This window comes from Hypomesus transpacificus, chromosome 8 (genome assembly GCF_021917145.1).
Source record: "Hypomesus transpacificus isolate Combined female chromosome 8, fHypTra1, whole genome shotgun sequence".
Taxonomy (NCBI): domain Eukaryota; kingdom Metazoa; phylum Chordata; class Actinopteri; order Osmeriformes; family Osmeridae; genus Hypomesus; species Hypomesus transpacificus.
The window spans coordinates 4377015-4399313 of NC_061067.1; the positions used below are offsets into that span (position 1 = coordinate 4377015).

General features: G+C 46.1%; 3 protein-coding genes and 1 long non-coding RNA gene across 6 annotated transcripts in view; 1 reads left to right on the top strand and 3 right to left on the bottom strand.

The window, feature by feature from the left end:
* The window catches only part of LOC124470437, a 39056-nt gene extending 31600 nt beyond the window's left edge, over positions 1-7456 (top strand). The window contains exons 5-9 of the mRNA XM_047024321.1: positions 2-91; positions 2685-2823; positions 3114-3247; positions 3839-4044; positions 5691-7456. Of these exons, the coding sequence (XP_046880277.1) occupies positions 2-91; positions 2685-2823; positions 3114-3247; positions 3839-4044; positions 5691-6858 (1737 nt within the window). The 3' untranslated portion in view covers positions 6859-7456. The remainder of the gene's footprint in view (position 1; positions 92-2684; positions 2824-3113; positions 3248-3838; positions 4045-5690) is intronic.
* Positions 7457-7542: 86 nt separating this feature from the next.
* Positions 7543-9922, bottom strand: LOC124470504. The gene is made up of 3 exons (XR_006956410.1): positions 9626-9922; positions 9056-9105; positions 7543-8596 (listed from the first exon to the last, which is right to left on the bottom strand). It is a non-coding gene; the product is annotated as an uncharacterized LOC124470504 (long non-coding RNA).
* Positions 9923-13116: 3194 nt separating this feature from the next.
* On the bottom strand, positions 13117-15752 carry pigm (phosphatidylinositol glycan anchor biosynthesis, class M). 2 transcript variants are annotated; one of them, XM_047024370.1, is made up of 7 exons: positions 15651-15752; positions 15277-15549; positions 14531-15123; positions 14248-14351; positions 13931-14085; positions 13659-13760; positions 13117-13491 (listed from the first exon to the last, which is right to left on the bottom strand). In XM_047024370.1, exons 2-7 carry the CDS (start codon positions 15457-15459, stop codon positions 13324-13326), a joined length of 1305 nt encoding a protein of 434 aa, XP_046880326.1. In that variant the 5' UTR covers positions 15460-15549; positions 15651-15752; the 3' UTR covers positions 13117-13323. The 2 variants fall into 2 exon arrangements, with proteins under 2 accessions (XP_046880326.1, XP_046880327.1); XM_047024371.1 differs by having other exon boundaries at positions 14531-14713; positions 14750-15123; positions 15277-15749.
* A 1646-nt stretch (positions 15753-17398) lies between these two features.
* On the bottom strand, positions 17399-22260 carry LOC124470462 (leukocyte elastase inhibitor-like). 2 transcript variants are annotated; one of them, XM_047024368.1, is made up of 9 exons: positions 22122-22260; positions 21562-21818; positions 20239-20346; positions 19447-19587; positions 19155-19272; positions 18918-19060; positions 18669-18824; positions 18368-18548; positions 17399-18139 (listed from the first exon to the last, which is right to left on the bottom strand). In XM_047024368.1, exons 2-9 carry the CDS (start codon positions 21796-21798, stop codon positions 17916-17918), a joined length of 1308 nt encoding a protein of 435 aa, XP_046880324.1. In that variant the 5' UTR covers positions 21799-21818; positions 22122-22260; the 3' UTR covers positions 17399-17915. The 2 variants fall into 2 exon arrangements, with proteins under 2 accessions (XP_046880324.1, XP_046880325.1); XM_047024369.1 differs by lacking the exon at positions 20239-20346 and having other exon boundaries at positions 22122-22259.
* Positions 22261-22299: the final 39 nt, after the last annotated feature.

Genomic DNA, 22299 nt, shown 5'->3' on the forward strand with positions numbered 1-22299 from the left:
GTCTCTGACAGGCTTTGCCCTGGTGGTGAGCAACGATGGCATGGTCTTCTACGCCTCCTCCACCATTGTAGACTATCTGGGCTTCCATCAGGTAACACTCTTCTCTTTATCATGCATCCATCCGTGTATCCATTTATCCATGCATCCATCCATCCACACATACAAACATGTAATCCCTCCCTCTCTCTCTCTTCCTTTCCCTCTCCATCACTGAGAAAATGCCATGTGGCAGTAACCAAACCGTATATAATGTTTTTTTCCCAAGCCAAAGGCCACAGGGCAATCAGCATTACCATATTTACATTGCACACATTACCCACAGTTCAATGAGTAGGCCTCCAGGTCAGCAGGTAGTGACCAGGGCAACAGTCAGACCCCCACTCTCCTCCTTTCTCTCCCCTCATCTTAATTATTGATGCTATCTGTCGTACTCTTCTAAAATAATTTCCCATCACAGCCATGAACAAAGAGCTTCACACTGATACACACACTCACCCCATGACAGAGAAAGAGAGAGAGAGCGTTTAAACCCGGAGAGGGGAGATTATTCTGCAAGAGGTTTTTCATTTGCCTCACCAGACATTAAAATGAAATGAAATCTAGAGGTCTAAAGAGGCTGCTGTGATGCATGGCCTGCCTGTCTGTCCATCTGTTCGTCTGTCTGTCTGTCTATCTGCCTGTCTGCTTATCTCTCTCTGCTTGCCTGTCTGTCTATCTGCCTTGATGCCTGTCTTTTATGTTGCCTTTCTGTCTGCCTAACTGTAGTTTCAGCAGGATTTTACCACTCAACCAATATATATCTGTAACAAACACACACACACACACAGAAACAAACACACACTCATGACATTCCCAGTGCCTTTGCACCACAAGAAAGCTGAAAAGCACAAGGCAGAAACAGCCTTTAGCCTTTGATCTCGTTTGTTATGCTGTCATTATCCTTTACAGGGAAACACACAGGGGCTAGGGAAAATATCACTTATTCTCATTTTCTTTTATGAGAAAATCTCTCACGCACTCACACGCACAAGTCACCCGATCTGTCTGCCGAACCGGGGTGGGGGTGGGGAGGGGGTGGTGGATGGAGGGGGTGGTGGAGGGAGGGGGTGGTGGAGGGAGGGGGTGGTGGAGGGAGGGGGTGGTGAAGGAAGGGGGTGGTGGAGGAAGGGGGTGGTGGATGGAGGGGGTGGTGGAGGAAGGGGGTGGTGGAGGGAGGGGGTGGTGAAGGAAGGGGGTGGTGGAGGAAGGGGGTGGTGGATGGAGGGGGTGGTGGAGGAAGGGGGTGGTGGAGGGAGAGGGTGGTGAAGGAAGGGGGTGGTGGAGGGAGGGGGTGGTGAAGGAAGGGGGTGGTGAAGGAAGGGGGTGGTGAAGGAAGGGGGTGGTGGATGGAGGGGGTGGTGAAGGAAGGGGGTGGTGGAGGGAGGGGGTGGTGGAGGGGGGGGTCGGTGGATGGAGGGGGTGGTGGAGGGAGGGGGTGGTGAAGGAAGGGGGTGGTGAAGGAAGGGGGTGGTGAAGGAAGGGGGTGGTGGAGGGAGGGGGTGGTGGAGGAAGGGGTTGGACCCTGCATGGTAGGAAGACAATATTGTTTTGGGAGGCAACCGTTCAAGAACTCTCACGTGTCTCCGGTAGGGAAATTATATAGAAGGGGAAATAGGAAGGTTGAATATTTTAGTGGGAAGCTGTCATTCCTTTGACAGAGAGCAAAGCTATTGCTGGAAAGACAGCAAGGCGCTGTGAGGGCTGTGTGTGTGTGTGTTGACGGTTGTTCAGCTGGACTAGGCTCAGTAGCTCTTCAGGAGCTGGTGTCACGCAATGTTTGACAAACAACACTGCTCCCGTTGGCCCCTAAGCCCTGGGACTGTACATGAACTGTAATCTGCCTGGAGCACAGAGAGGGAGGGTGTGTGTTCAGAAAGAGAGGCAGTGGATGTGAGTATGGGAAAAAGAGAGAGAAGGAGGATGTGCATGTTAGAAAAAAGAAAGGGTGTGTGTAAAAGAAATAATAAGATGGAGAGAGAGAGAGAGAGAGAGAGAGAGAGAGAGAGAGAGAGAGAGAGAGAGAGAGAGAGAGAGAGAGAGAGAGAGAGAGAGAGAGAGAGAGAGAGAGAAAGAGACCTTAAGGAATTCCAGAAGTGGCATCTAAAGAAAAAAGATAATGTTAAGATCATGCTATAGCAAACATCTGCTCTCAGGATGCCCTAGTGTAACATGACACTGGTTTAAAGCCCCACAGTGGATAGGAATCTGAATGTATGAATTCACCCAGCCTGAGTCAATGTTTCCTGTTCCGTCATTCATAAGTAATTCTTATGAATTTCATCAGAAGATAGTTTTTTAGGAATTGTACAGCTGCTAATGGCTTTGTTGATTACACCGAATGTGGGTTTGAATGCCATCCTGTTGAACAGGAACACGCTCCTGTGTGTCTCAGCTGTCTCTGTGGGGGAGGGGGGGGGGGGGAGGTGAGTTGAGATCAGGCGAACTCAGGGAAGGGGTCAAGTGGCGAAGCTGCCGTTGTTTGCAAACACAATAGAGTGGACCTTGATCCAATTTGTGGTCGGCACAGCAGGCATCTGTAGTGGTGTGAGTGTCTCCTCAAGGCTTTCCTTTTGATTATGATCTCCCTTAATGATGTGAATTCATCTCTTTCTCTCTTCTTTCCCCCCCCCCCCCCACCCTCTCAGACTGACGTGATGCACCAGAACGTGTTTGACTACATCCACGTGGACGATCGCCAGGAGTTCAGGCGTCAGCTGCACTGGGCCATGAACCCCCCGCAGCACAGAGGAGACCCACAGGACCCCCAGATGGCAGCAGGCACCGGTGGGTGAACTACCGAGGGGAGGGGAGGATAGGGGGGGGAGGGAGGGGGGGTTCTGGGTCAACTCAGTCAGATAAAGACGCCCCGTCATCTATATGTAATTGCATTATCTTATGGTGATTAAACCTCATTGGGTCTAGTCTCTCAACTTCTTTTTCTCTCTCCCTTTTTTTTTCTTTCTGCCTCTTTCTCTCTCCCTCTCTCTTACTCTCCATCTCTCTAACCTTCCATCTCCAAATGTTTCATGCTCTCTCCATCACTCTATCCCTCCAACTCGCTCCACTCCCCCCAGGTGAGGACTATGTGGTGAACAGCCTGTTCCATTCTCAGGAGGCAGGGGGAGTACCTCCAGAGTTCTCCTCCTTCCTCAACAGGTGCTTCATCGCCAGGGTTCGCTGCCTGCTGGACAGCACCTCTGGCTTCCTGGTGAGTGGGACTGTCCTGGATGCCTGACTTGACTGAACTGGACTGAACTAGATGAGACTAGTGTCAGAACTTGGTTTTGATGTTAGAGCTTGGTTTGAGCAAAGTCCTGAGACCATACTACCCTTAATCAGCCTGACTCTGAAGGACCCATTTGGCAATATAATAATATATGTTTTTAATTGCTGTCAACATGACTATCTTTAGCCCATGTCCTTGTGTACTAGAGTTAGCAGGGCCTTGGTTTATGGACATAGGACCAGTCCATTTCCACTTCTGGTTCTGGTCCAGTTTTTTAGGCTCCCTGAAGGCAGTCCAGCTTGACCCGTCGTTCTGACCAGAGTGGTTTGGACAGTTGGTGGATAGCTGCAAGGCCCCACATTAGCGAGCTCAGAATCTCCCGGTTCCGACCGCGATGATGGATCCAGACAGTCTGGTTAGAACAGGGTCAGGGAGGTCCTGCTGTCATCAGACCCAGTCACGTGTTGGGCACAGGGCCCACATGGACCCAGACAGACACAGAGACCTTGTCAGAGTTTAGAATGATAATTTCACTATATTCTTCGCCTCTCCACCTTCTTCCCCTCCTCCCAGACCATGCAGTTCCAAGGGCGGTTGAAGTTCCTGCAGGGCCAGAAGAGGAGATCTATGTCAGGGGCCCTGATGCCCCCCCAGCTGGCTCTGTTCTGCGTGGCAGTGCCTCTTCTGCTGCCCTCCATCACAGAGGTGAAGATGAAGACGATGATGATGAGGGGCAAGCACAAGGGGGGGTCCGGGGGAATCATGGCACTGGAGCAGGGGTAAGGAGATGGAGGGGATGGGAACACACACAAACACATACAGTCATAAGCACACCCAGACACACACAAGTTTAGACAGACATTTACCCCAATCTCTCTGCTTTGTCACACACACACACGTGACACATTCCTCACAAAAACAATCCCCAAAAACTTCACACGCCCCCTCAAAGCAGCTCTAGTCAGTTACAACCGTCAGTTGATGTTCACTTTCAGGAAGACGCTGATTATCAGCTGAAGCATCATGCTTCCACACTGAGGGACCACAGCACATCAAAAGCTGTCAGTCAGCCAGCCAACCAACCAGTCAGTCAGTCAGTCAGCTGCAACAGAAACAAACCATACCCACTGGTGTACATGTGTGTTGAACATGTAAGATTGACATGAACACAAATCAAAGTGCAAATCTGAACAATGCAGGAGAATAGCGTGTTTTATAGAGCCCAACAGAGCTCCAGCTGCACAGCAAGTGACCCACAAAACATAACAGTCAGTTAGATTGAGCTAATGTGAGTGGACTGGTTTACAGTGTGTTGTTACACAGACTAGAACTCCAAGTGATATTCAATATCAAAAATATTATGTGTAGTCCCTGTTGTTGTTCTACCGTACAATCTGAATCAGTTTTACGGCTCAGTAGAGACCTGACTCTTCAGAGGACGGGTCCAACAGACATGACTCAACACTGGGTGAAATCCCCAAACAATGATAAAATACAGTTTCAGAACTGGATAGATTCAGGCTTCACTGAGATCATGCCTCATGTTAAACAGGTGCTTGTCGTCAGTTCTTGGAACCGTAAAAAAACTGTGTCTGCAGCGATGATGCATGTTAGAAGAGAATCACTGCTCAGAGGAATCCCTAAATAGGGCTGGGTGAATGACATCATGTTCTCCCCAGGGCCTGACCCTTGAGCCAGAGGGGGAGGAGAGAGAGAGAGAGAGAGAGAGAGAGAGAGAGAGAGAGAGAGAGAGAGAGTGGGGGCGATGGGGGGAGAGGAGAGAGCAAGAGAGAGAGATGGAGAGAGGAAGATAGAGAAACATAGAGGAAGACAGGGAGAGATAAAGAGAATGATTTAATGTTGATTCCTCTCAGTTTTATGTTGTGTCCGTCAGTCCTCTAGCCAGAGTGAAACTCATCTGCACTTTTGGCTTTGGACTGATTCCCCAACAGATCTGGCTGGCAGCTTCCGCTGCAGAGAAAGATTAGTCCTTGAAATAATCCACTGGACTGACGTTAGGGGGTTGTTCTGTTAGTTCTCTGGTTCTGGGAAATCATGGTCAGTTAAAGAAATTGTTTACGTGCGGATCACTCCAATAAAACTATTTACAAGGGATTATAAAGATAAAGTATTTTAATACAGAAGGGCAACGTCAAGAGGTTAACTGGCATGAAATACTGACCACGAAAGGGATATCCAGATACAGTATTGATTAAGAAAACACAAATTATAAAGATGATGATGATATCTTGATCTACTGAGAAAAGATGATTCTAGAGGAGTTACAGGATACCTTAGACATCACACATTAACATAGGGTCTATGTCTAATGTGTTGTCTTTCTCTGTCTCTCCCCTCTTTTTCTCTTTTTTTGCTTTTCACCATCCCTTCACCTTCTTCCATCCATCCCCCTCCCTTTCTGCAGCGAGCGAGAGGAGCACCTCCAGAGACACTCTGTGGGCGGGGGAGGGATGGAGGAGGGAGGGGGCGATGAGCTCCTCCTCTCCTGCTCGACTCCCGGGGGGTCCCAACGCGGCCACCACGCCCCCTGGACCCCCCTCTCCAAAGACAACCTCAAGTACAAGAACGAGGGCTTTTACAGCCAGGAGCAACCCCTCAATTACTGCAAGTCCTCCGTAGCAGCACACAAAGGCCTCAACCCAGGCCTGGAGAACGGTTGGCCACTCAGGCCCAGCTCGGGATCCTTACGTGGGGGGCAAGGGGTGGGCTACGTCCCCTCTAACCGGTTGGGGAAGGTGAGCCACTACGGTAAGCCCTACCGGTTGTCCCCGGGGTGTCACGGAGGTGCAAGGGGCGGGGACGTCTATGTGCCTAAACTGTATGGGAGTCTCCAGAGCCCGGAGTCGGACGGCGGTTACTGCGTCGAGGTCATGAAGAACGAGAATGACTACGGAGGCGGATGTTACGACTCCCGGTTCATGCCCACGGAGATGCCCATCAAGGTGGAGCAGGACTCGGACTCTGAGAACGGCTGCGACACTTACGGGCGCCCCTGGCCGTGCCACGAGCCCGTGGATCGTCGCTACGGTAACGCCGGTCATGAAGGCAGCCTCCAGATGAAGGCAGAGGCAGACTTCTACGAGCAGTACTCCCCCTGCCAGCGTGCCAAAGCTGGCATTAGTCCGCAATTCAACAACGGGCACTACCACAATATCTGCAGCAATGGTGTTGTTAGCGCTGGTGGGCGTCCGTTGAAGTGTGTCCTCAACAAAGAGCACAGCTCCCAGTTCAGCCCCCAGAGACTGTCCCATCCAGACCCCCTGTGCAGCAGCCAGACCATCAACCTACTGGAGGCCCATCTGTACACCGGCGCCCCCTTGGAGTCCCCCCTCCACAAGGCCTACCTGCAGGAGGACTACAAGTCCCAGGACTACAAGCTGAGTTACCAGGAGTTCAAAGGTCACGGACTGGTTCACACCATCAAGCGGGAGCCAATGGACTCACCACCCTGGTCTGATGGGGGCCATGACATGTGCGGGAACATGACAGGACATGCTCAGCGGAACACTATGGCCACCTGTGTGATGAGCGCAGGGCAGCACAAAGCCAACCCTTACGCCTATATGCAATAGATAGATACGCAGCTATGTCCTTGAGAAACACAGGTCCAGTTTCTTAGGAGAAATCACTGATCTGACATCACTGGCTAAGCTGATGTACAGACAATGAGCTATTGTTTCACTCATCCACTGGTGTTAGATCAGAGATTACCTCAAGGAAGGAAGGAAGGAAGGAAGTTGTAATCAGGGTAGACAGTATGAACTGTACAATCAATCCTTGTTCACCAGCATTACACCAATTAAGTTAAATCCACTAACTACCAATGTTTTCCATGGCTGATATTGTGTTTTAATCTGATACATTAATTGAACTAATGAATTAAGTGGCCCATGCATTAACGATTACATGAGGTGCGGTAATGAGTACAGGCTTGAAGGGACAGGCTGGAGATTTTAGGCTGAAGAAAACGCTTCTTTTTGTTTAGAAGGTCTTCAGGACAAGACTCAGGTTCAGAGACGTTCAGTGTTGACACAATCACAGAGCGAGGTGGGAGGGGGGGGGTGGGGGTCAATCTATTTTTTGTAATTTTCTTTATTGTTGCTGAGCATAAACTGTAATTACTATTCAAAGCACTTTTTGATATAGTCATGATGATGCAAACATTTTCTAGTCTCACGTTTAGTTTTATCTTTGTGTTTGTGTACACCTGCTGTTCTGTTGGCAGTGCAAACATATGAAGGGCATACTGTACAAAGTTTGGTGTTGTGCGTTATAGTCCCATCAGTCAGCTGTACACCCTTTTAGAGCAAGGGTCGGAGAGAGAATGCCTTTTGTTATTTGTGCGTAATTTGACATTTTAAAAATACATTTCTGTTAACACAGGTCTTCCCCATAGAGGGTTTTGCATGCTTTTATTGAACAATATTGAAGGACATGGTACCTGTCGGATAGAGAAGAGAGTGTGTGTGTGTGCGTGTGTTTGTGTGTGTGTGTGTGTGTGACTGTACAGTCACCTGAGATCTTAAGTATTTTTCATGTTTTAAGATTATTTGAATTCATAGTCTGATTTCTATGCGCACAAAACCGTTCTGTGATCCTCTGTCACATTCTTGTCTTGTTTGTTTGTAATATCATGGTGATTACATTTAACAAATGACAGATTACATTAGTACATTTTTAGTGTCTCTTGCCATTTAGTCATTCGATTTACAATGCAATAGTTACAATGGGGCATCTTTGAGCCACTCAATTTCCTAGTGATAATAATCAATCACTCATCAACAATCAATACGTAAAAACTACTGTTCAGCCATCGATTATGACGTTGCACTATTCGGAGAGAGTTATCAGTACAATAGACCTATCTTCCTCCAGACATGATGTCAATTTGACACGCACAACTGTACACTTTTGACAATTACAAAATATGTAAATACATTTATTTTTTGTGTGCATTGTTTATTAAATTCAGTCAATGTCCAATGATGGTTGCTATTTATTGTCTCAGACAAAAGTGTATATTTAAAGCAAAAATGTCTCTGAGTGCTACTTTCTTTTCTTGCTCTCTTTTTTGATAGATATTAACAAAGGCAAAGGAGTTCTCTTGTGAACTGTGTAGTTGCTAGGCAGCCAACTTGTCTTGCTTCTGTATGTTATTTGGAAAAACATAATCATATAATAAAAGTATTTCCAGAAGAGTCCGTACGTCTGCTCTCCGTCTGTTTTCTTTGCTTCATCGTTGTTGGAAGCAGTACAGCAAGGAAGATTGACTGCACCAGTGGGTTTGCTAAGATGTCTTGGTTGACAACCCTGCAGAGGATTAGGGATTCATACTGATCCTTCTGTGACCCTTCTGGTATGGTGACCTGCAGTTGACCTATGACCGTTACTAAGACACTGGTAATGCCGGTGCTCACACATTAGTACAGTCAGTTCCTTTGACCAAAAGAAAAAGTGTTAGATGTATTGATGGAACAAGCCATTTTACGGTTCTCTTGTTACTTGATGTACAGTAATTACTTGACATAACGTATGTTATGTGTGACTACCACATACAGTCAAACTTCCTTAGCGGTGGATTTGTGTGTCTAAGACATATACTGCACCACTGCTCCAAATTAAACATCCTTCTGAGAAGCTACGTAACTCTTCCAGGTTGATAGATTAACACTATGATTAACCAACCAAATCAGATGGCTTCCAGACTAAATCCGAGCCTTTGCCCTCATAATAAAGCAGGCCCAGGACCATGGAGAATAACATACTGACCTTATGAGACACTTCCAGAAGAATTGAGACACAGGGGCACTCGCTGATTCCTGTATAGAAACGATGACAAAACGAAGGGTCAACAACAGTCTATTTTGATTCTGAAAGTACCACTTGAGTATAAAGCCCAGGGAAAGCTGTGTGTATTACTGTCATTATGGTCTGTTGAGGTTACAGCTTTGTGAGTCGGTTTGCAAACTGCTCCAGCTCAGCTCTCAATAAATGGAGGGAAATCCGCTCTAACCTTAGCTTCACCCCTTGACCCCAAGGCTAACACTAAAGCACGACCTCCATTCACCTAAACACCCACAAGGCATTTTCCGGGTCAAAAGGTAACTGCTGGAGTTCACAAGGAAATATCTTGAAATGAATGAACACCTTCATTCTGCTGTTGCCATTGCAAGTGCATCTGTTTATCTATAAGTTGTGTCAAAACTTTTATGCAAGTAGGTAAGTCCACTCGGGGGAAAAATCTTCAAGTTCAAGTCTTTTATTTGTCAGGTGCACAGAACAACACAAGGTTAGACTGAAAAAGGTTAACAAGAAAAATCTTGTTCAATGAACACCGACCTGGGAGAGAGGTTTCCATTGTGCTACAATGTAGATCCATCTTCCAGAGGACAACCAGGATTTTCTCACCATACAGGACTTAAATTAGCCAGCCAGGCACCCTGGCCTGAAGAAAACAGGTTTATGCTCTTATCGTAACAGACTGGATACATCATTTAGCATAAGTTTAGCATGGCTGGCTACATCACACTGTAATACCTGCTTCTGAACAGACCCGTATCATCTCCCAGGTGTCACTGGGGTAGGAAGAGGATCAGTCTATGTGATCAGAGGATTAAACACACACACTCACATGCACGCACACAGGTATATGTGTAGACACACACACACAGACATTCATACATACACACTTCATTTGTATGTATGCACTGTAAACACACAAACACTCTCAGCCAATCCCCTCTGTTGTTGCATGCTAGAGGCTATCCAGACAGCTTAAAGCTGTGTTACCAACCTTCACACTCAGTCCCATACCCTTCCAGGAAAAATGTCCTGCAGGAGCCATAATCCAGGACCCCTGGTGTGCCTACACTCTCTGACACACACCCACCCACACCCACCAGCCTGAGGTTCCGTGGTCACCTGGACCTCAGTAGGACTGCTGGAGGTACAGGATGTCACCAGCGTTAGCGTTCTGGTTAGGTGACGGAAGAGATCTGTGAGTGTTGGATGTGTTTCATTGATGAATATGGAATATACGAGATGAAGAGCCTTCTCTAAAACCTCTATTGGAGTCAAACATTCTCAAACAAAGGAGCAACAATCTCACAGCAGAAAAACATTTCACAACAACCGGGGTGCCAAGATATCGTTTTGAAATACCCAGCGACTGAGTGCTGTTCATCTGTCTGTCACAGCAGATCTTCACAGCATCTGTGAGACAGGGAGAAGTGCTCCCTGATGTGTTCCCCCAACTGTGTAGTCCTCTCCACTATGTCGGAGGAGATCTGTCACACACACATAGACACACACTACTCCCTGCCGTGGTCTATGTGAGTATCACCTCCTCCGTATGTAAGTGACTATATGAGGGTAAATGTGAACGTGGTGGAAGACTGAAGCGTTGTTTTAAATGTTTAATCTTCGTCAGCACGCAGGCAGCCAAAGAGCACGCCATCAAAACAGTTGAACACTGGAAGAGAGAGATGGGGAGGAGAGAGAGGGAGGGAGAAGGGGAGAGGGAGAGAAGAAGGGGGGAGGGAAAGAGAGATGGGGAGAGGAAGGAGGGAGAGAGGGATGGAGAAGAAGGGGGGAGAGAGAGGGGAAGGGGGGAGAGGTTTAGAACTAAACCATGGTGCAAAAGGGAGTGTCTGATGTGCACTGACAGCTGGATAACAGAATGAGGAGCAGGAGGGCGGGAAAAACAAGGGCCTGAGTTGATCTACTAACAGACCCATAGTCCTTTGCTAGGAAGGTTGCGTGACCAGTCATACCCTTTCATTTTCAGTAAGATTAATCGGTAATTGGTCACACCCACTTCCTCCTTGGCCCCTGCCCCCACCCCTAAACCCCTACCCTACTATCCGCCCCCTAACCCCCACCCTATTCCTGAATTGATAATCTGGGACTTTAAGGGTGATGATGGCTGTAATAGACCTGCCTCTCCCCCCAACATACATGCACCATCAACGAGCAGATGGATAGTAGTCACGCAACCCCTTAACCATAACCCCTCCCCCTTGCCTGCCCTCCCCAAGAGATTTCCTATGGAGTGTCTACTGTATGCTGAGGTCTATGGAAACTGTGTTGGAGGTGTGCTGAACAGAAGTGGCAGTGTGTGTGCGGTGTGTTTGGTGGCATCAGATGGCATATTAAATAAGGCGGGGGGGAGGGGTCCTCAGAGAGGGGGGTCGAGGACAGTAGTGCTGCGCATACTCGGGACATGTAGGGCAAGGCTGACACACACACACACACTCTCACACACTCTAATGTAGTAGGTTAATTCATGCCTTAGGTCAGCACCGCTGGAAGTGATTCATAAGTTCCTTAAAATAATGAAGCATACTAAAAAAATCTGAAATTCAAAAGTAGGGAGGAATCACTGCGTGTTAACCTGCAGCATGGATTAAGAAAAGCTGCCGTGTATGTTTCAGTGTGTTTTGGGTTGAGTGGATGGTCCACTAGGCCGATTACACTGTAGGGCAAATAAGGACAAAACGGCATAAATCCCATCCAACTAAACAAGACTGGTCATCATGACATCTACTGGTCATCACAGGTAACTGCACCTTCAAAGGTAAACAAAATACAGCATATAAAACAATACATTTATATAAGTATATATATTGGAGAAATGTATAGTTATCATTTAAACATTGGTAGTCAATCCATAAAATATTTTTTTTATTAATATAGGTGGTTACTAATCTTATTAGCATCTTGACAAAAGCAATGCAAGAAAAATATAAAACATTTATAAAAATAGGGGATCTTGATTAAGGGAAATAAATGCATAGTCAGGAGTACAGGTGCTCCATCAAATAGGATTTGGGGCAGATGTGCTTCTGTGCTTTCAGGATTCAAATAAACCTGGGTCATGATTCTGATTATTTAGCAGTGTACTCTGACCCCACGCTCGAGTAATCCCATAGAAGGCTAAACAATTGTGGTCCACTCAAAGCTTGAGGAGCGGAGGAGCAGTTGAGCAAAGGATCTCTGACCCCCTGCAGAGGGGCATCAGTGTCAGAAGCCACAGAGAACTGCTTTGGGAGACAATCATTATTTTGTGTTGATGCAGTAAAGAAGTATTGCCATGGAGTACATGTTTATCAAGAGGCTGAGCTGTAGTATCAAGAGTTTATTCAAAAAATAAAATAAAAACTTTTTTGCAGTCTCACATTGGAAAAGTTGGTCTGTTTTGTCCAAGTTCATGCTATACCACCAAGAACATATAGCTAAAGTGTTACAGTGCAGCCAGAAAAGAATATGTCACTAGACTCGAGTGCAACATATTAACCCATCCTTTTTTAAAGTTAGGGTTATCCTTTAGAGACCATCCCTCTCCTTCTGCTCCTCCTCTAGGTCTGCTGTTCCTCCTCCTCTAGGTCTGCTGTTCCTCCTCCTCTAGGTCTGCTGTTCCTCCTCCTCTATGTCTGCTGTTCCTCCTCCTCTAGGTCTGCTGTTCCTCCTCCTCTAGGTCTGCTGTTCCTCCTCTTCATCTAGTTCTGCTGTTCCTCCTCCTCTAGTTCTGCTGTTCCTCCTCCTCTAGGTCTGCTGTTCCTCCTCCTCCTCTTGTTCTGCTGTTCCTCCTCCTCTAGTTCTGCTGTTCCTCCTCCTCTAGGTCTGCTGTTCCTCCTCCTCCTCTAGTTCTGCTGTTCCTCCTCCTCTAGTTCTGCTGTTCCTCCTCCTCTAGTTCTGCTGTTCCTCCTCCTCTAGGTCTGCTGTTCCTCCTCCTCCTCTAGTTCTGCTGTTCCTCCTCCTCTAGGTCTGCTGTTCCTCCTCCTCCTCTAGGTCTGCTGTTCCTCCTCCTCCTCTAGGTCTGCTGTTCCTCCTCCTCTTGGTCTGTTGTTCCTCCTCCTGTAGTTCTGCTGTTCCTCCTCCTTTAGGGTTGCTGTTCCTCCTCCTCTAGGTCTGTGTTCCTCCCCCTTTAGTTCTGCTCCTGCAGGTTCCATTCTCCTCCTCCAAGTCAGATTTATAATCTTCTACAGGCAGGCATGGTGGTTGAACTGACCCAAGCTGGTGCAGTAAGTATGACATAATCAGTCAGTCTTCTGTCTCAGAGCAGGGTGCTTTGCTTGGTAGTGGGAGATGATCTGGTCCATGATGAAACAGTTTATAACCAGGAAGAGCAGTCCAGCCAGCCATATCTCCCGGAACGTGTTGTAGCCCTCAAACTCCAGGAGGTATGCCGGAGCCAACCACATAGCCTAGGGCAGACACAGAAAGCACCCGTTTCACACAATCTAAAGATGAAGGAGTATATAGCTGTCTTCAGACTATAGAGCCCCAGAGAGCTTAAACAGGCCCTTTCAATGCAGAGACATGATATACATCTATAGTCTCTATACATTCTATATTTGTCATTAAAACAAACCTGTCCAGCAAACCAGAGGACCAGCAGCCCAACTCCCCTCTTTACGGACATCCTCAGACGTGGGATGACCACAGGAAGTAGACACAGGTACCACAGGAAATACTGCAACAGCATGACACAATACACAATCATCATGATTCAGCAGCGCTGTTTTCTCCATGTTGAGGATATCATGAAGCATCAAAAGGATCCTTTAACATAATAGCATAGTCAATGTGTTAATAGCGAATTTAGAACAGGTCTATCCAAGCATACAGAGGTAGGAGTGGTACCTGTGAGGTACAGACTTTGTTGAAGGACACAAAGATGGCGGTGTGCAGGAAGAAGCAAAAAGGCAGGTCAGAGTAGAAAGCCAGGGAGACTTGGAAGAGGAGGAAGACCTGGGGGATGAAGGCTGCCAGTCCCAGATGCAGACTCCAGGGGCTGTCTGCAAAACATTAGGGATGGAGGGCACCACACAACAGGTTTGTCTAATAAAAGTCTGAAATTCTGAAAAAAAGCTCAAAGACAGCGCATTTGTCGAGACAGTCAACATGGTTCCAAAAGCTTTATATTTTATGTGTAAGACATATTGTAGCCCATGTCAAACCTGCAGTAAGGTACAACATGTAGAAATATGGGGAGAAGTTGTGGCGGATGTCTCTTCTGGTCAGGTGGTACAGGTAGGTCTCAAAGAGGAAGTTCCAGCCATACCTGTAGGATAGAATATAACAGAGTAGAACAGAGTTTTATCAAAGTAGGAACAGAGTAGAAACTGAAATTTAACTGAATGATGCTGCTTCTGTACCAGCAGAGCTCATCTACCATATCGGTCTATCAGTCAGTCTAGGGGGAGATAGTCATGGATGGAGGGGATAGTGATGCATACTCACATGTAGTAGAACAAAGCAGTCAGCCCACAGAACACTCCTCCAGCTATACCACCGAAGAGGAGCAGATCCTTACAGAAAAAAAGTCTGAGCAACCCCACCCCTTTCCTCCACCTGTTCTTCCATCTCCCCTCTGTCCCCGTCTCCTCTCCACCCTTCCTGATGCCCCCTCCCTCCTTCTCCTGTCCTTCTCTTGCTCCCAGAGCTAGAGAAAGAGCTATAGGTAGGGCGTAGGTCACCGGGTAGATCTTCATATGGACCGACAACCCATACAGAGCCGCCGCAGGCCCTAGACGCCTTCGCTCCAAGCAGAGCAGCGTTCCCAGAACCAGGGCTGCCAGGAGCGACTCGGCGTTACCTCGGGTCGACACCCCGACGGGCAGTGGATTGAGAAGCCAGAGAGAGGTGACACGACTGGCGGCCGCGCCATCGGACCCCCGTAGGCAAAGGATGTGGTGGAGGAGGAGGCCGGAAAGGAGGTCACAGGCCACGAAGAGCAGCTTCCCGAACATGGGGTTGAGGTAGATATTAGGGGTGAGAAGCCAGGCTAGCAGGGGTGTGTAGCGGTAGGTGGGACGTCTGTACGGAGATTCTCCCTGCACATCAGAGACAACTTAGCATCTTTAGACACATGGTTATTTGGGCTACTGGTCGGCACAATTGTGAAATAGCCATTGCATAAAAATAACGTTCATCCAGTGAGACGCCACAAAATACATTTCTTGTGGTGACATTCGTTAGCTCCTCACCTGAGTGATGAATCTCGCTGCATCCGTGAAAACATGGTAGTCTACATCAGTGTACTTGACCACCATCGTCTTGTCCTGATACACGCCATAAAAAACCAGGACCAAGCGCACGGCAAGGGAAACAGTGAAGTGAACATGTTTCTTCATGAGAAAAGACATTCCCCTTTCCACAACAGAAGCCATATTCAGCCTTCTGACAGAGAAGACTTTTACTGTGCACTGACGGAGGGGTCTGGCTAGCTAGCTAGCACTGATTTCCGCCACTGGCTTCATCTGTAAATTTCAGATGATAATTTGGTTTAGTCAAATGGACAAATATAGCCACAAAAACAAGCAGTGCACTATAGCTGTTGTCCATTATAAATTCGACATACATTAACGGTGTTGTTCCAAGACTTTCTTGTTTCCATCCACCACTAACCTAGTTGAAATCTCGCTAAATGGTGAGCCGAGTCAGGAACTATTTACACGAGGGACAAGGAAGTGCGACATGAACGACCAATCAGAATTAAATTCCTAACATTAACTTCCGCTCTAAAACAACAGGTGAAATCACATATCAAAAATAAATATTTTAAATATGTTATATGAATCTTAGTCAGCGTCCTAGAAAAAGCTTACTTTAAAAGAAAACTATTAAGTATTTTTGTTTTTTGGGGGTGAATTAGATATGTTAACTTTGAAGATGCCCTTTTAAGACCCTGGGTGGTAGTAGCCTATTGTACGGTGGCCCTGAAGTGCAAATGACACCCCCTAATATGAGTATATCCCCCAAATGAAAATACTCCCCCCCCCGATACGAGTCAACTCCCCCCAAATCGGATGACTTGTTCACCTCCCCCCAATACAAAAACGCACTCCCCCAAATGGAAAACGACATTAAATTAACTCAAAAACACATTACATTAACTCTGAACGGAAAGGGTAGGTACTACACTTTAGCGCTGATTGGATGCAGTAGGCTAACTGACAAGAAATAAGAAATTGATTGACAGAAGTACAAAATGCAATAGCCTGACAGAGTCACGTGCACCAGAACATTTATTTGGGTATCTAAGCATGTAGCATAGGCTATGTATGCAAAAGCATAAATTGCAGTGTTAAACGTAAACATCGATAGCCAAACAAGTAACTCTGTCATTATCATGAACTTAATCGTTTTGATTGGAAGGAAAGAGGAAACATTCATGTTTACAATTCGGAGTCATTACACTACTCTTTATTTTAATCTGGGTAATTCCTATGAAATAATCTTAGATCTGCTGTTAACGTTTCACAATATGTAGCCTATGCGCACGCTAAAAACGCAGTTGAAGGAAGCAGGACTTTTCAGAAGAAAAAACTAATACTCCACTACAGAAGAATGAAATGCCACAATGACAGAGTAACGTGGACCAGGATAGTTGTTTGGCTATCGATTTTTACATTTAACTCGAAATACTTTTGCCTAAGTAGCCTACTATTTGCTACATTCTTCTATAGCCAAACACATGTTCTGGTGCACGTAACTCTGCCAGGCTATTGCATTTTGTACTTCTGTCGATCAATTTCTTATTTCTTGTTAGTTAGCCTACTGCATCCAATCAGCGCTAAAGTGTAGTACCTACCCTTTCCGTTCAGAGTTAATGTAATGTGTTTTTGAGTTAATGTAATGTCGTTTTCCATTTGGGGGAGCGCGTTTTTGTATTGGGGGGAGGTGAACAAATCATCCGATTTGGGGGGAGTTGACTCGTATTGGGGGGGGGGGAGCGCGTTTTTGTATTGGGGGGAGGTGAACAAGTCATCCGATTTGGGGGGAGTTGACTCTATTGGGGGGGAGCAGGTTTTTGTATTGGGGGGAGGTGAACAAGTCATCCGATTTGGGGGGAGTTGACTCGTATTGGGGGGGAGTAGTTTGATTTGGGGGATGTACTCATATTAGGGGGTGTGGTTTGCACTTCAGGGCCACCGTACTATTGTGCTACGCAAATTAAATGCACGGAGGATCACAGTATACATACTGTATAATGTTAATATTCATTTCTATATGCCTACTGTTTGTATACTTTGGATAAAAACCTAAAGTTTGTACAGATTCATGGTGACAACTTGTAGTAGAACAAAACAAAGCGAAACAGAAAGACACAATTATACCTCATTCACTCTTTACTTCTATAATATTGCATAAACTGATATTCCTTTAAGACACACTCTCAGGTCAAGTGCTGTTCTCCAGAATACAAATGAGACCGTTTATCACAGCTAAAGACCTTGCGAGGATAATTGCACTTTCGTCATAGTAAAGCCAGTAATAGTAAGGCAACTCTGATAACAGTATACTGTAACATGGTGGAGTGTATAATAGAGCTTCAGACCAGTTAAGGTGACATAACTACTTACTTTTGGTTATATTATTGTTAGATGCAGCAAAAAATCCATCAAGCAAATAGTGGTATATGCAGCTATAATATATTACACTTCACACTATATTTTATATTTGACATATGCATATAACTGATGAATACATTGGCATGGTAAGAATGCAGTGCAAACACATATCCAAACTAAACATCTCTGCCTGTCAACAGATGGTTCCTTCCACTGACAATACAATACACAGTGCAATACACTCCTCAGAATTGTTCCATCCTTTTCAGGGTCTAGGGAGAGCAGTAGCGCCCATAGAAGAGGACACTATTGGTGGGGTTGTGTCTGATGAAGAAGAGGAAGGGGTGGTCAGCGATGAAGGAGGCTGGCATCATGGCACAGCGCAACATCATGATAGCGGCCGTGGCAGCGGCGGCTTCTGTGCCCTCCTCGTTGACCTCCACAAAGGCTTTGTGGATGACTTTGGACAGGACAAGGTCGTTTCTGGGGGACATGCCTGTGGGGAAACAGATAAAAACAGGATGTTATCATTTGAATCATCCACCTGGGAAAGTGCAGGTGTCTGATCTGAATCAATTTGTAGTTGATTAAATCATTAATAATGAATCCATTCATTTATATAGTGTAAAAGAACAGAGAATGTGCAGAGGGGAAAACGGATGAGGAAGGAAGAAAATAAAAAAAGAACAGAAGGAAGAAAGAAACACAAAGGCGTAGGCCCTACCAGAGAAGTCGGCAAGGTCCTGGTCGAAGGCATCCATCATGCCCATACTGGTCAGTTTGGCTCCCAGGTCCAGGGTCTGCTCCAACTTGAACCTGGGCAGGCCCACCTGCACTTCCTGCATATCCATCATGTCTGGTCTGGTCCATTCTATAAAGTTCTCATAGCTCAGATTCTTCTCCAGCTGGGGGGAGGGAGAGGCTTTCATTTATACAGGTTTTCATTACTGGGGAGGGAAATAATTTGTGAGAGTATTCAAACAGAGTTCAAGGCAGCTTGTAGAGAAAGTGTTTATTTTTCCTACCTTCGTCAGACCTGTGATCTCATTGGGCAGCATGATGAGCATGCTCAGATCTTTTCCAACATAAGGTAGCTCCAGGATCTGACAGTTGGCCTCAGGGATGAATGTCAGGGGGAATTTTGTCTTCTGGTACATCATCTTCACTGGCTTGCTCTCATTCTGGAGGACAACACCAGAATTATGTGGATGGTATTAATAACAGATTCATGCAAAAGAGGTAGAACACAAGCTTTGTTCAATTCGTGGCCTTACTTGGTTGAGCTTGAACTGAGTGTCTCTTGTGTTTGTGTCCTTGAACTTCTTCTCCCAGCTGCCCTTGAAGTAGATGGCGTTGACCAGCACCAGCTTGGTCAATTCATCCAGAGTGCCCTCCTGCAGAAGATTCTGGATCTTATCTAGGGAGGAGAAAACCATAGAATCAGACCCAACCTTTTTCATGATAACTGGCTTTTTGGTAGAGTACAGTGAATACAGCTACATCACAGTCACCTTGAGTCTGTTTCTCCACCCAGCCGTTGATGTTGAGCCTGGCCGCCTCATAATTCTTTCCAAAGTCCACAGTCTCCAGCTCTGCATCGTAGTGTTTCCTGGTGTCTCCTAGGAACTCCTGACACACGCACACAGTAGTGAGAGAAGGTTCATAACGTTATCTCTGAAATGGACACTCATTTTTAACATGGACGAGTTGCGTCCCCGCGTCCATCAAACTGCGTCTTTCACACATTCCCTTTGGCTCTCCCTCCCTTCTTCCCCCCCTCTGGATCAACACACGGGGCGTTACCTTGACAAACTCGTATGTCTGCTCTCCGTAGAGCCTGTTAGCCAGGCTGAGGGCATAGGGGGCTTCTTTCTTGTTCAGCTGAGCCATCAGCTTACTAAAGGCCACGTGCACATCATCCTTTGTCTTGTGAAGGTGCAGGGACTAAGTCAGAGAAGGAATAGGAGTCATCTTCAAAACGGCATATTATATGTTTTGAGGTTGGAGGTTTGGGACTCTGTGTGTGTGTGTGTGTGTGTGTGCACTGAAGTGTATGTAACATTTCCTCTCCATGGGTGATAAGTAACATACAGTGTGCCGCATGACAGGCAACATTTCCTGTTTATCAAGTCACTGCTCTCTGATAACATGGAAAGGGAACAAATAGCAGGCGGCCATCTTAAAATAGCTGAAAGAAAATTTAAAGAAATAGGGCACACATGCAGTCCCAGTCGACCTGTTAGTAGATGTTGTTTCCTGAGAAATCTGAAGAAGAACAGCACAGAGAGAGATATTCTGGACTATTTGTCTACATAAATTAGATTAAGTGAACAGACGGTGTCCTGTGTCTAAGACGCTCGGCAAACACAGCCATGGAACCAATCCTCTTTGTGTAGCCATGACAACATGAAATGACAGATGTTGTAACCTGAGAGACACTTTGAACAGCTTACCTTCACCAAGAACCCCACCCTCAACTGAATTATAGACACACATGCAGGCCCCATACCCCCTTAACGCACACTTCACCTTATCTCCCAACGCCCTTTCTCCCCTGGTTAGTCATTGCTGTACTCGATTTTGTGTTAAAGTTACCATCTTGACCAGAGCCTGAGGAAGCTGGGCTCTCTGGACCTGCTGTTGCATCATCTGCTCTGGGCATGCTGCATGTTTAGCCTGCTTTGCTTTGCTGAAGCAGAGCACCTAGTGGTAGAATGGTTATGATGATGTTAAGGCGATTTTGAGTATTCAGTCATTGAAATGTATATTGGACAGTAACATTGTTAAATTGTGTTAGACATTAACAGGGTGTTTTGGGATGTGTCTGTTTGTGTGTATGTAAATGCATATTGTGTGTTTATAAGATCTGTGTGTGTTTGCGTTTTAGAAATAGAAACCAAGGCCTTTAAAGTTGAGTTACTGAACAAGTAGCATGATGGTGTGTGACCACACCTTCCATTGAAGTGTATTCCAAGGAATCCACTCTGCCCCACCATACCTTCCGTGGCCTCACCAGAGACACTCCTTTTACAAGTCACACCCACAACATTGCCTCACCACAGCTGGGTGTGTGTCATGGTGTTCTTTGTTGGGAAAGAGGTTTGGAAATTTGACTCATTGAGAGTGTGGCTCTGCCAAAGCATGTACAGCCACACAATTCTACCCATTTGCTGAGTTTGAGATATAGTATTTGAGGGTGAGTAGTTAGTGTTTTTATAAAGCTATCTTTCAGGATCAGACTTGAGTACAAAGGTAAACCGAGAGTGTGGTGGAACAGACAAACTGATAAGGTTTGATTGGTTACAGCTTGTAGCTTGGCCTTTATAGCAGGGCGTTGCTATAGTAACAACTGCCCTCTTGTTAAAATCACATTTGAAAGAGACAGGACTATATTTGCTGACGGAGTGACTCTACGGTGAGTCATAAGGGATAAACAGCACTGCATGTCTATCTGTCTTTCTCTCACATCAACTCTACAGTAGAAGTGGAAAGTTTCTAAAGACTTGTGTCAGGGTTGGCCCCATTTCTGGTTTCTATAGTGACTGAAACAACAGAGGGATGCCCATTGCTGACATGGCAGAGTGATATAACGTACAGACCTGTGTGAATTTAAAACATTTAAAACCTTCCTTACTTATGATGAGCACCCCTGGGTCAATGCCATGACCTAACGGTCCCATGGACCAAATACTTTTTTTAGGAATTGGGGTCCAGTAGACTTCACGTAACAATCTCTGCATGCCCTAACACACAATGTTGTAATAAAGTAGGTCCAAGCACCACAATAGTCACGCTAGATTTTGTTGTCATAACAAACATATTATAAGAATAAATTCTGTGGCCTATCTTTAGATACCTACACATTGATACAGACATGCTGTTGGACTGAAACAGACCACCGAAGCCTACCAGACCCACCTCGGACATCTGTGTGGCCGTGTTGCCCCTGGCGCCGAGTAGCACCATGGCCAGAGCTGAAGAGATGCTGAGGGGAGAGAAAAAGACGTTTCCTGTTGGGGTTTCCTCTGCTATCTTCTGGAACAGGGCCAGGGAGAAGTTGGCGTTTGCCTCGGCTAGGGGTGATGCCATGATGATGGGCTGCTGATGGCAAGGACGGAGAGGACGGAGAGAGAGGGGTGAAGGGTGAGGAACCATTACAGCATACTACACAGGATCTGAAAAATGTGTAAAGACGTTTTTAAACCATCCAGGTTTCAAATTGAGATAGTTAGACAGGGAGTTAAGACTTCTCAAACGTAAACAATCATACTCTCAATTTTTTTCCTTAGCAAAAGGCTAAAAATAACAAGTAAAATGTTTATATATATTTTGAAACCACCTTTTTTGACAACTTAAATAACTATGTTGCGTTTCTAAAGTTTGATCGTGGGATGACCGTAGTCCTACTGTTGCTCAGCTATCTATTTGAACAAAGTTCAAGCACTCTGGCAAAAAAAATGTCCGTCTTGAATACTCACGTATGAAAGGCTGTCTTTCTCAAGAAATGTCAGAGAAGCTCTTTGGTCCAGAGGTTGCTAGTGTTCTTTCAATAGTCTGGTACAGAAGTGTAAAACCAACTACCCAACTGATATTATTTACATCATGGGTGACACGCCCAACGCTGTCATAAACGTGCTTCCGCATTCTCATCGTGTG